Raw genomic sequence first — 14,130 nt, 5'->3', positions numbered from 1 at the left:
TGTTAGGGTGGGGGGTGTCCTGCACCAAGCAGACCCCCATATCTCAGCTGCCTGGGATAACCTGCAAATCTTCATCCTTCAGTCATCCTCATTTGTCTCGTTATTAAAGGGGTTGTCTCATGAAGACCAACCCTGTCCATATTTATATGTAAGTCATAGAGGGGGGTCCCCTGCTGAAGACCCCCTTCTATGAGCCAGGGCACGCTGGTGGTCTTGGCACATCCATGCATTGATTGGCTGGCATGTCCAGATCGCCTGCCCCTTTAAAAAGAGGTTGTCTGCATAACCCAATCCTTATTCCACTGGAAAAATATTGTAGCAACCCATGTAAGAGTTGTCACCCATCTTTCCCTGACTCCTGAATGGCAGATAAGCCTAGTTCTGCAGCAATGCTGTGTATTTCTGGACTCTGTAGCGGCAGCCGTATTGTCTGACTTTTCATAAACCGATAAAAATGTACGGATGATTAGATCTTTTTTAAAATAAATAACGGTGTATTTTTATTGCAGCTTTAATAGGGTCATTTTTGGTTAAAAAGATTGGAAATCAATGGTATTATTTACGGCACATACTGAGTCCTCATACAGCCCCGGCATTCACTACAACCGCTCATTCGAAATGACTCGATCAATTTTGCTTTGTTCTTTGTACTTTATGGCAGACGTGATGGGGGAGATTTATTAAAACTGGTGCAAAGGAGAAGTGGAGCCATTGCCCATATCAACAGATTAGGTTGTTTTTAGGGCCTCTGGTATATAAGTGCAGGTCCCCCACTCTTCCCATTGTGAAGCGGTGACTGTGGTGGTAATGATATGGGGGCACTGACTGTGACTGATATACATGTTTGTCTATACTAGATTCCTAGTGCCAATTCCCAGATTCATGATTTGCTAACTACACTAGTCTGTGTTTGGGGCTGTATTGTGCACTGTTTGGGGGGGGGGGGGTACTGCAGCGGGAGGTATTACGGAGAACTGCCTGGCACGCCTAAGGTGGGCGCACTCGGAGGTCAGACTTACGTTGATGGTTTCCTTTGCAGTATCTTATGTTGATGCCCCCCTTATGATATACCATATGTTTCTCAAATAATACTCATACAGTGCACAAATAACATTGGCATAAGGTGCCAGTGCCGAAATCTCATGGTGGTTTAGATAGCTGTCCAATAAATTAGAGTATGTAACGGAGTCTCATACAGTTGCCTTTTTATAGGTTTATGCAAAAAGTGTGGGATTTGTGGTGCAAGTGCCAAGGTTATCTGGGCCAGTTGTGCCCCCTTCGGTAGTGACAGATGATGCCACCCATGTTGCACACCCCTAAGGCCAGCCGTGAGGACACTGTGGCTGGCACAGATATAGTGGCACTATGGCTGGCTGTATTGAGGAGGACACTGGCTGGCACAGATATAGTGGCACTATGGCTGGCTGTATTGAGGAGGACACTGGCTGGCACAGATATAGGGGCACTGTCTGCATGTATTGAGAACACTGGCTGGCACAGATATAGGGGCACTATGGCTGGATGTATTGAGGAGGACACTGTGGCTAGATGTATTGAAGATTACACTGTGGCTGGCACAGATATAGTGGCACTGTGGCTGCATGTATTGAGGACGACACTGGCTGGCACAGATATAGGGGCACTGTGGCTGGATTTATTGAGGAGGACACTGGCTGGCACAGATATAGGGGCACTGTGGCTGGATGTATTGAGGAGGACACTGGCTGGCACAGATATAGGGGCACTGGCTGGATGTATTGAGGAGGACACTGGCTGGCACAGATATAGGGGCACTGTGGCTGGATGTATTGAGGAGGACACTGGCTGGCACAGATATAGTGGCACTGTGGCTGCATGTATTAAGGAGGGCACTGTGGATGGCACTCATATAGGGGTACTGTTACGGTGGTCTATCAGCAAGGCACCGATTTATGTTGGGCAATGATATCAGGGCACTGGCTTTGAGTGTCGATAGCAGATGACCCTGTTCCACTTCCGAATGCAAGGTTTGCCAATATAGCGATGTCAGAAGATCCTGTTGGTGGGAACTCCGGAGCTTAGACCCCCACGAAACTTTGTAGAACCAAAAATAACCAATCAACATGAAACGCTAGTGAAAAATCTTGACTCGAGTATTTGTGTTCTCTCCAGGCACAAAGATGTCTATACATGGACGAATCCCACCTGCTGTGTACACAACGTCATCATTGGAAAACTGTGGATAGAGCAGTACGGCCCGGTGGAGATCGTGAACCACAGGTAATAAACTGTAGGGCTCCCCGCAATAAATCCTAGCCATGCACGTCTGTATTATATGTACCTTTTATAGCAACATTTATTCACTTAATTAGGTCTGAGCTGCAATACCAGATACAGCCTATAGACAACGGTGGCGCAAACGTCTGCCTTATATTTGTTTCCACAGATATATGTCTAATATTTAGTGTATATGTTTTATTCCAGCAATGGTGATAAGTGTGTCCTGAACTTCAAGCCCTGTGGTCTGTTTGGGAAGGAACTGCACAGAGTAGAAGGATATATTCAGGATAAGAAGTAAGTGCCAGAGTCTTCATTCTCTGCTGTCTTGTACAGGGCCAGAATAAAGTTGGTGCAGAGCTGCAGTGTAAAGCATGGAGGTGAGACAAAGATGCTGATTTGCAGTGTCCATAAACATTTTATGTACATCAGCCGAACCCGCCAGGAACGACCGGTCATCTGTGTATGGACGCCTATAGTCTCCTATCAGACAGGAGGTGGATTTCAGACTCCCTCAGACTCCAATAGACTATGAAGATAAGCTGGAGCCACTTATCATAGCTGTGCCCAATACTAAAGAGAATATATAAATACAAACATTATCACTCCCATGTATCCCTGTCCCCAGAAGGGACTAATCTCATTTCTCTATTACTCCATGAAGATTTTAGCCCAGGTCGGGTTCAAACACAGAACCCCAGTGCTGGGCAACGAACCATCGAGCCACCATGCTGCCCCTATTGTGTCTCTCGTGTTATTCCGCCACACACTGTACTATGCAAACATGTTGTGGAGTCACACGCTGACCCTAAATAATTATTCACTCACGGAACCGTCGTGTTCTGTCTGAGATTCAGCTCCTGGGCCGGGCATCCTATCTTGGCTACTGATTTCAGAACTGAGTCTGGGAGAGGAACAGATTTCTCCGGCTATTAGAGCCGCTCTCTTCCATGTTTATGCCAGCGTGGATACAAGGCTCCCCAGACACCCCCGGTATATATTGCCGCCATAACGGAATTAATTGCTGAAACTCGGACTTCCCCAATCAGAGAACTGTAGTAATCAGAAGCGGCACCGGTGTCGGGGCTGCGTACAGATTACACATGAGGATTTCGTGCTGGACATTGACTGTAACATACAAGCATGTTTTGTCCGAAAATTAAGGGGGTTGTCCGAGATTATTAAAAAAAAAAAGTCTGTTTTTCCTTTCCAGGAACAGCGCCACTTCTCTCCATGGGCTGTGTTTGGTATTACAGCTCAGTCCCAGTTGACTTGAATGGGGCTGAGCTGCAATACCAGAAACCGGCCATAGCCAAGAGTGACCCCTTTAAATAACCCTAGTAAATATAATATGGCCACCTTTTACAGCTTCCACCCATCTTTCCCAGTCTCCCGCATGGCAAATCCACCTAGTCATATAGTGATAATTTCCCTTATTCCTGCATTACTTGGTTGATTTGCCTTCAGGAGTATGTGGAAGCTGTAATGGTTGGTAAGTCGGTGTTACATTACAGAACAGCTGACGGATCCTATTCTTACCAAGTGCCCTCTTTAAAGGGGCTGTCCACGGAGGACGACCCTTGTGGAAGGGCCCTGTTAGAGCATATGGATGTCATAGAGGGTGGGGGTCCCCCACTGTTAAAGATAACGAAGAGCTGCTGCTGGAAGGTTCTCTCTCTGCTGGACTCGGCACAATTTTACTCGTTCTCTGGTGCCAGTACAGAGGTGTCTGCTTCATTAGGGCGATCATTAGGGTGATCCGTGACGCCATCTTAGCTGCATTGTCTAAAGCAGAGGTAGCCTCAAATACTCCTCCCACCCACTCCATACTTTACACTGCAGCTCTGCTTGCTCAGATTTCCTGTTCTGCATAAGCCCAAGCCCTGCACAAATTCACTGGATATTTTTTAATATTTCATTAATTGTCGTTGGTATTTTTTCTACAATTTTTTTTTCTTCCCCCGAAGTAAAAAGAAGCTTTGTATGATCTATGGGAAGTGGACGGAGTGTTTGTGGAGTTTGGATCCCGCTACCTATGAAGCGTATAAGAAGTCCGAGAAGAAAGGAGGCGAACAGAAGAAATATAAACAGGTGAGTGGTATAAGCACTGGATCACCTAGTCCGATGCTGAGAACAGATTAAGGCGACGTTCACATGAGCGCGACAGATTTATTCGCTTAAAAAAAAGGTGCTTAAATCTGTCCGTGTGCGTTGCGTTTTTGCATCAGTGTGCTTTGCGTGTGGCGTGTGTTTTCATGCGCTTGCAAGCACTTTTTTTTCTCAATGTAATTGATGCTCGAAACACGGACAGCACACGGATGTGCGTCCGTGTGCTGTCCGTGGTTTTCACGCACCCATTGACTTCAATGGGCAACTAGGTGTGTGAAAACTCACGCATGTGTGAATAGCCCAATTATAATGAATGGGGCCGTGTGCTGTGCGTTGTTTCCACACACAGCACACGGACGAGAATCCCACTCGTCTGAATGCGCACTTAGGCGATCATATTTATAGCTGCCATTGTTATTGGGGGCACTGCGGCTAACACTCTTATGGCGGCACGGCAGCTTGCTCTTTTTGGGCATCTATTGGGCATGATCTATGTTGAACAATGATTTTGGGGAACTTACTATGATAGGCAATGTTATGGAGGAATGGACTATGGCAGGTAATGGTTTGGCGACATTATTTACCTGGCACCGTAGTGTCCATTGTTGTGCAGACCATGTGGCTGGATTTCTAATAAAGCACATCCTGACGTTTTTAATGGAGGTCTATTATAAAGGACAGTGCTATGGGGACACTGCGTGTTCCTGGTAATGTTATGGGAGCACTGACTCCCCATCCCCCAGAGATTTACAGAAATCATTCTTCACTACTCCATGTGATCCTGTGACTTTGTTTCTGCAGAATGAAGAATCTGTGAACCCCGAGACTGATGAAGCGGACGACATGCCTGAGGTCCAAGAGACTGTGCAGGTCATAGCCGGCAGTAAACTTCTTTGGAGGATCAGCAGTCGACCCCCAAACTCTACCCAGGTTGGTTACAGCGCTTCAGTTTTTAAAGTTTTCTGAGTTTTCAAAGTGCAGGGTTCATATAACCCGGGTCATTTCTAAATGGGAATGTTATTTTTTCCCTATAACATATGAATAAATGAACTTGCTGCACTTATGTGTTTAAGGATTGTATTCCCGTCATTGTAATGTAAGATGCTTAGAGGGTACGTCCATTTTTGAACACCATTTACAGTTTTTATACAAAGATAATCTACATAAAAAATAATCTATATAAAGAGTTGAGTCCCTTTGCAATTACATTACATTACTTCTCCTGTACTGATCCTGAGTTATATCCTGTATTATACTCCGGAGCTGCACTCATTATTCTGCTGGTGGAGTCACTGTGTACATACATTACATTACTTCTCCTGTACTGATCCTGAGTTATATCCTGTATTATACTCCAGAGCTGCACAACTATTCTGCAGGTGGAATCACTGTGTACATACATCACATTACTTCTCCTGTACTGATCCTGAGTTACATCCTGTATTATACTCCAGAGCTGCTCTCACTATTCTGCTGGTGGGGTCACTGTGTAGATATATTACATTACTTCTCCTGTACTGATCCTGAGTTATATCCTGTATTATACTCCAGAGCTGCACAACTATTCTGCTGGTGGAGTCACTGTGTACATACATTACTTATCCTGTACTGATCCTGAGTTACATCCTGTATTATACTCCAGAGCTGCACTCACTATTCTGCTGGTGGAGTCACTGTGTACATACATCACATTACTTCTCCTGTACTGATCCTGAGTTACATCCTGTATTATACTCCAGAGCTGCACTCACTATTCTGCTGGTGGAGTCACTGTGTACATACATTACTTATCCTGTACTGATCCTGAGTTATATCCTGTATTATACTCCATAGCTGCACTCACTATTCTGCTGGTGGAGTCACTGTGTACATACATGACATTACTTATCCTGCACTGATCCTGAGTTACATCCTGTATTATACTCCAGAGCTGCACTCACTATTCTGCTGGTGGAGTCACTGTGTACATACATTACATTACTTATCCTGTACTGATCCTGAGTTATATCCTGTATTATACCCCAGAGCTGCACTCACTATTCTGCTGGTGGAGTCACTGTGTACATACATTACATTACTTCTCCTGTACTGATCCTGAGTTATATCCTGTATTATACTCCAGAGCTGCTCTCACTATTCTGCTGGTGGAGTCACTGTGTAGATATATTACATTACTTCTCCTGTACTGATCCTGAGTTATATCCTGTATTATACTCCAGAGCTGCACAACTATTCTGCTGGTGGAGTCACTGTGTACATACATTACTTATCCTGTACTGATCCTGAGTTACATCCTGTATTATACTCCAGAGCTGCACTCACTATTCTGCTGGTGGAGTCACTGTGTACATACATCACATTACTTCTCCTGTACTGATCCTGAGTTACATCCTGTATTATACTCCAGAGCTGCACTCACTATTCTGCTGGTGGAGTCACTGTGTAGATATATTACATTACTTATCCTGTACTGATCCTGAGTTACATCCTGTATTATACTCCAGAGCTGCACTTACTATTCTGCTGGTGGAGTCACTGTGTACATACATTACTTATCCTGTACTGATCCTGAGTTATATCCTGTATTATACTCCATAGCTGCACTCACTATTCTGCTGGTGGAGTCACTGTGTACATACATGACATTACTTATCCTGCACTGATCCTGAGTTACATCCTGTATTATACTCCAGAGCTGCACTCACTATTCTGCTGGTGGAGTCACTGTGTACATACATTACATTACTTATCCTGTACTGATCCTGAGTTATATCCTGTATTATACCCCAGAGCTGCACTCACTATTCTGCTGGTGGAGTCACTGTGTACATACATTACATTACTTCTCCTGTACTGATCCTGAGTTATATCCTGTATTATACTCCAGAGCTGCACAACTATTCTGCTGGTGGAGTCACTGTGTACATACATCACATTACTTCTCCTGTACTGATCCTGAGTTACATCCTGTATTATACTCCAGAGCTGCACTTACTATTCTGCTGGTGGAGTCACTGTGTACATACATTACTTATCCTGTACTGATCCTGAGTTATATCCTGTATTATACCCCAGAGCTGCACTCACTATTCTGCTGGTGGAGTCACTGTGTACATACATTACATTACTTCTCCTGTACTGATCCTGAGTTATATCCTGTATTATACTCCAGAGCTGCACAACTATTCTGCTGGTGGAGTCACTGTGTACATACATCACATTACTTCTCCTGTACTGATCCTGAGTTATATCCTGTATTATACTCCAGAGCTGCACTCACTATTCTGCTGGTGGAGTCACTGTGTACATACATGACATTACTTATCCTGCACTGATCCTGAGTTACATCCTGTATTATACTCCAGAGCTGCACTCACTATTCTGCTGGTGGAGTCACTGTGTACATACATGACATTACTTATCCTGTACTGATCCTGAGTTACATCCTGTATTATACCCCAGAGCTGCACTCACTATTCTGCTGGTGGAGTCACTGTGTACATACATTACATTACTTATCCTGTACTGATCCTGAGTTACATCCTGTATTATACTCCAGAGCTGCACTCACTATTCTGCTCGTGGAGTCACTGTGTACATACATGACATTACTTATCCTGTACTGATCCTGAGTTACATCCTGTATTATACCCCAGAGCTGCACTCACTATTCTGCTGGTGAAGTCACTGTGTACATACATTACATTACTTATCCTGTACTGATCCTGAGTTACATCCTGTATTATACCCCAGAGCTGCACTCACTATTCTGCTGGTGGAGTCACTGTGTACATACATTACATTACTTATCCTGTACTGATCCTGAGTTACATCCTGTATTATACCCCAGAGCTGCACTCACTATTCTGCTGGTGGAGTCACTGTGTACATACATTACATTACTTATCCTGTACTGATCCTGAGTTATATCCTGTATTATACTCCAGAGCTGCACTCACTATTCTGCTGGTGGGGTCACTGTGTACATACATGACATTACTTATCCTGTACTGATCCTGAGTTACATCCTGTATTATACTCCAGAGCTGCACTCACTATTCTGCTGGTGGAGTCACTGTGTACATACATTACATTACTTATCCTGTACTGATCCTGAGTTATATCCTGTATTATACTCCAGAGCTGAATTCACAATTCTGCAATTGGAAACAGCAAGCTTGTTGGAAAAAAAACCACCCCTAGCGGTTAGTTCTACTTACACAAAAGAGACTTCCCTCAATGCAAATCACCAGAGCAAGTTTTGTGCAAACCCTGAACCAGAAAGGAATGATTTAAGCTCTGAAGCCTGCGGAACTTTTAAAACCGCTCTAGAGTATAATACAATCTGTAACTGGATATCCGTGTAAGATAAGCAAAGGGCTTTCCTATTTTTCTTCTGGTTCTGAACCACAAGGAAGTTCAAAATGGGTCCTTTCCCCAAATAGTATCAAGATCCCGGCTACAAGAATCTTGAGTGCCTCTAATGACTGCAAAGTATCATAGTCCTCAATCTGGGAGCATCTTACAATGGACGTAATTGTATTTTAACATTTGGATTTTTATCTCCCAAGATGTACAACTTCACAAATTTTGCTGTGGCCCTCAACGAGCTAGACAAAGACTTGGAGACTACATTGGCCCCCACTGACTGTCGTTTAAGACCCGACATCAGGTATATGGAGAATGGAGATCTAGGTAAGTGCCGCGGTATCCGCCATTATTCCTTGTGATTTGGGTTTATTGGCACTCCAGCCTTAAAGGGGTTTTCCCACGTGGAAAGTTTTTGACATATCCACAGGATATGTCATAAATGTCAGATAGATGCGGGTCCCACCTGTGGTACCCGCACCTTTCTCTAGAATGGGGCCCCTAAACCCCGTTCTACCTCTTTGTGTGTCGGCTGATTTCCGACCATGAAGGTGAAAACAGAAAAGCTCGCTGAGCTACGCTGTTTCCGTAACTCCTGTTGTAGTGAATGCCGGTTACGGAAGCAGCGTAGCATGCGAGCTTCGTTGTTTCCATAACTACCATTCAGTTCTATGGGACTTACGAAAACAGCTCAGCTCAGCGAGCTTTGCTGTTTTCACCTTCATGGTCGGAAATCAGCCGATACACAAAGAGGTAGAACGGGGTTTAGGGGCCCCATTCTAGAGAAAGGTGCGGGTCCCAGAGGTGGGACCCGCATCTATCTGACATTTAGGACATATCCTGTGGATGTGTCATAAATGTCTAAGATGGGGAATACCCCTTTAACCTCTGCCACCAGGGGGAACTTATGGCAATCTCTGTGTGTATTCCAGATCAGGCCAGTAAAGAAAAAGAAAGACTAGAAGAGAAGCAGCGGGCATCCCGGAGGGAGCGAGCAAAGACCACGGAGGAGTGGAGGACGAGGTACGGTGTCATGGAGGGTTCTGCGCTGAATCTTAGCCAGCGTTATTTTAAGCTGTGAATTGTCGTTCTCGGTGTATCCTATAAATGGTTCCACGTGTTATAGGGGAGATCACACACTCGCGCCTCACAGCAGACACCTTGTAATTCACTTCATCTTGTGTCTTGGCAATGCTGTGGAGTTCAGAGATGTTTTCTTCACGGTTCTCCTCTTCCTTATTATCTCTTATTCTCTCACGTTCCTCTCTGTCATTTTCACATCGCACTCTCCACATCAATTCTAAAAAAAATAAATACAACGTATATACTTACCGGCCGCCGTGTTTTCCATACTTCCCTTTGGCCCGGCTCCCTAATTTAGTTCTTTGATCCCGCGTCATGTTGACACCTTCTTCCTGTTCCCTTTATCCTCCGACCTTTCGTGACATTCTTCGTTCCTACCCCTTATTATAGTATCCAGTCTCATTTCTGTGTTATTTTCTCCTCTGTCCTTGTCGGTTTCGATGTTCTCTCTCAGGCCACGTCATTGTCCTTTCTAATGAATATCATTCTTTCTACTGCTGTATCTGCCGTCCTCTCTAGAGCCGTCTTATTGACTTCACTCTCTCCTGCAGCTCATTCTCCCCGTACATCCTATCACAGTCCAGTCATTTATATCCTTTCACTGAACTTCATTGTCACTCATTTCTCTCCCTTCTTTCTCTCTTCCTCTATTTTTCCCTCTTCTCCCTCTCCTTTCTTTTTCTTTCTTTCTTTTTCTCTTTTTTTCTTTTTTTCTTTCTTTTTCTCTTTTTTTCTTTCTTTCTTCTTTTTTCTTTTTTTCTTTTTTCTTTTTTCTCTTTTTTTCTTTCTTTCTTTTTTCTCTTTTTTTCTTTCTTTCTTTTTCCTCTTTTTCTTTCTTTCTTTTTTTCTTTTTTCTTTCTTTTTTTCTTTTTTTCTTTTTTCTTTCTTTTTTTCTTTCTTTCTTTTTCCTCTTTTTCTTTCTTTCTTTTTCCTCTTTTTCTTTCTTTTTCCTCTTTTTCTTTCTTTTTTCTCTTTTTCCTTTTCTTTCTTTCTTTTTCCTCTTTTTCTTTCTTTTTTCTCTTTTTCCTTTTCTTTCTTTCTTTTTCTCTTTCTTTCTTTTTCTCTTTCCTTTCTTTCCTTCCTCCTTTTGTTCTCCTCGATGTTCCACCATGATGAAATATTCCCATAATTCTCCTATCTTGTAATTTATTCTGTATCTTCCTTCCATTTTATTCTCTCACATCTCATTATCTTCACAATACAAGTTTTCCACCGCCATGCTGATGATAGACATATCCTCAGTGACTGAAGATTTCACCTGTGCCTTTTCTCTTCCAGGTGGTTTACACAGGGCACTAACCCCCACATTAAGACTTCTGACTGGCTCTATACTGGAGGATACTTTGATAGAACCTTCACGGACTGTCCTGACATTTATTGATCCCCTCCCGCTGGACTTCTTGTTTTACTTCAGATCTAGGCATCATATCAACCTTTGCACCGGAGCCGAGGCTCGCTAACTGTGTCGCTGCAGAGCTGGGTGTATACATATATATATATATTTATATATAAACGCCTCTGTATTTTCTTTTTAGGAAACTTTATTGTTCAGCAATCAGGGAATTTAATTATTTAACGACTTTGGTTGCCAAAAATAAAAGATGATTTTTGTGCTTGTTTGTATATGCGAGCTACATAGGCGTATACAGACACACACAGAGATACGTTTATAGCCAAGAGCGCCGGGGATCATTTACGTTTTGTCTATTTGGTAATCTGACTTTAATATCTAGTCATTTGTGAGTTGCTGGTATGTTACACCTCTGCATCAATTTAATTACCTGTTTTAGTAATTAATATCCATTAATGACTGGATACACAAGCATTGTGGGAAAAAAAAGATGCTTAACTTCCAGGCCTATAATTTTCTATAAATTGTTTTGTTTTTTTTCTGGCACAGATTTTTTAGAATCCGTGCAGTTCCCTTCCACTGACTGTAGGCTGCGCTGTTGCAGCTGTCGCTATAAAAATCTTTAGACTGTAATTGACTTGAATAGCTCACAGCGCCACCTATGGGTTGTATGAAGGTATTGTTTCAAATGATGGCATTTTTGAGAATTTGCTGTTCTTTGAAAATTTGTAGTACCCTTGTGAACACAAGGATGAGACTATTTTAAATATTATATTTAAAAAATAAATAAATCGTTCTGTCACACACTATCTGAAGGTGTAGTTCTGCACTGTATTTTATTTTTAGGATTTTTCCTGATACAGTGATCTAGACCGTCATTGTGATCACTTTAGACAGTGAATGTCTGAAATTTCTGGGTGTGAGGTCTTTAATCGCCTACTCTTCATTGCATTGACACAAGCATGCACGCTCACCCACTCACACACTCGCTCATCGGTGCATGCCAATCATTATCACCTACCCTGTGATTAGCCCGTGCTGGCATCTTCTCTGTGTAAACCCTACACTCCACACCTGCGTTGACATTAGTATGCACGCTCACTCACTATGGCAATCTGCGTACGCTGGGATAATCAAACCTTCTGGATTATTGGACGCCGGATAAAATTACTTTCACAATAATTTACACACGCATGTGAATGATGTTAAAGGAGCCCTATGCTGTTGGCAAATGGGGCTGAAATGAGGATGGGCTGCAACTCTCTAATATACGCCCTCTTGTGATTCTGCCAGGTTGCAGGGTTTGTAGAGGAAGATTGTTGCCCCTCTCCCCCTATGCCTCAGCAGCCCCATATTTTACAGTCCATATATAATCTACATAAAAAGTTGTCGCTTTGTAAATACATTTTATACTGATCCTGAGTTACATCCTGTATTATACTCCAGAGCTGCACTCACTATTCTGCTGGAGGAGTCACTGTGTACATACATCACATTACTTATCCTACACTGATCCTGAGTTACATCCTGTATTATACTCCAGAGTTGCACTCACTATTCTGCTGGTGGAGTCACTGTGTACATACATTACATTACTTATCCTGTACTGATCCGGAGTTACATCCTGTATTATACTCCAGAGCTGCACTCACTATTCTGCTGGTGGAGTCACTGTGTACATACATTACATTACTTATCCTGTACTGATCCCGAGTTACATCCTGTATTATACTGCAGAGCTGCACTCACTATTCTGCTGGTGGAGTCGCTAAGTACATACATTACATTACTTATCCTGCACCGATCCCGAGTTGCTTCCTGTGTTATACTCCAGAGCTGCACTCATTATTCTGCTGGTGGAGTCACTGTGTACATACGTTACATTACTTATCCTGTACTGATCCTGAGTTACATCCTGTGTTATACTCCAGAGCTGTAATCACAATTCTGCTGGTTGTCATTGGAAATGGTATTCAAGCTTGTCAGATATGCCTCTAACATCTCAGCCGAGCCTCTGTAATGTAATGTTGGTTAGGTTCTTCTGTATCAGATGACTTGACAGAGCCTGGTGTAAAGATAACACTTCCCAGACTGCAAATGATGGCAACAAGCCCTATTCATACGCTGAACAAGCAGGGTATGCTTGGAAATTTCAGCTCTGAAACCTACAGAATTGTAAATACAGCTCTGGAATATAATACAAGCTGTAACTCGGGATCAGTATCAGATCAACTCAACATTGACACCACTTTTTATGTAGATTACTTGTTTACATGAACGTTTCGATGGAGGATATACATTTTAAGTCATGGTAGCTGTGTGGTGACTATTATATGTGAGATTTCAGCCTGTCCTTTCAATAGGAGCCTCGTGGCCTTAGAGACGTCCCTGGTGAATTCACATACTTATTGATCGACCCCGCCGGCTCTGCTCCATCGCTGTTCTTTTTCCTCTCATTGCTTTGTGCATGTTCTACCCTGCGCCCAGTGACAACCCAGAACAAACATTGACTTCCTATCTGGAAAAGCTGCCATTAATGTTTTTCTGGGCCCCAGATGTGTTTAGTGGGCAATAAGGCTACTCCGGTTGTTGCCCATAATAGACCATGAACGTTCACAACGTCTGCATTTGCTGTATGAGCTCAATGTCTAGAAATAACCTTGCCCATGGGGGCCATGACCAGAGAAAAACCCATGCAGACCATGCCGTGAGAATAACCTATGCCTATGCTGAGAAAATAACCCTAAACCATTGGGCCCATGTGCAGGAAATAGGCAATGCCCATGGGGCCAATGCACAGAAAATAACCCATGCCAATGGGACTCATGAAAAGCCAATGGGGCCTGTGCACATAAAATAGCCAATGTTGACACAATAAACCCTTTCCATGGTTACCATGTGGCCAATGCCCATGGGGCCCATGCACAGTAAATAACTTGCCAATGGGGCTCATGCACAGGAAA

General features: G+C 43.2%; 1 protein-coding gene across 5 annotated transcripts in view; it reads left to right on the top strand.

The window, feature by feature from the left end:
- The window catches only part of LOC142665953 (oxysterol-binding protein-related protein 2-like), a 201,928-nt gene extending 189,952 nt beyond the window's left edge, over positions 1-11,976 (top strand). For all 5 annotated transcript variants that reach the window (XM_075845790.1, XM_075845792.1, XM_075845791.1 and 2 more), the window contains 7 exons: positions 2,152-2,259; positions 2,464-2,553; positions 4,224-4,347; positions 5,167-5,295; positions 8,937-9,060; positions 9,666-9,756; positions 11,095-11,976. In XM_075845790.1, the coding sequence (XP_075701905.1) occupies positions 2,152-2,259; positions 2,464-2,553; positions 4,224-4,347; positions 5,167-5,295; positions 8,937-9,060; positions 9,666-9,756; positions 11,095-11,197 (769 nt within the window). In that variant the 3' untranslated portion in view covers positions 11,198-11,976. The remainder of the gene's footprint in view (positions 1-2,151; positions 2,260-2,463; positions 2,554-4,223; positions 4,348-5,166; positions 5,296-8,936; positions 9,061-9,665; positions 9,757-11,094) is intronic.
- The last annotated feature ends 2,154 nt before the right edge of the window (positions 11,977-14,130 follow it).

This window comes from Rhinoderma darwinii, chromosome 13 (genome assembly GCF_050947455.1).
Source record: "Rhinoderma darwinii isolate aRhiDar2 chromosome 13, aRhiDar2.hap1, whole genome shotgun sequence".
Lineage (NCBI taxonomy): Eukaryota > Metazoa > Chordata > Amphibia > Anura > Rhinodermatidae > Rhinoderma > Rhinoderma darwinii.
The sequence above is the reverse complement of the archived record's forward strand: the minus strand, read 5'-3'. Positions and strand labels throughout refer to the sequence as shown.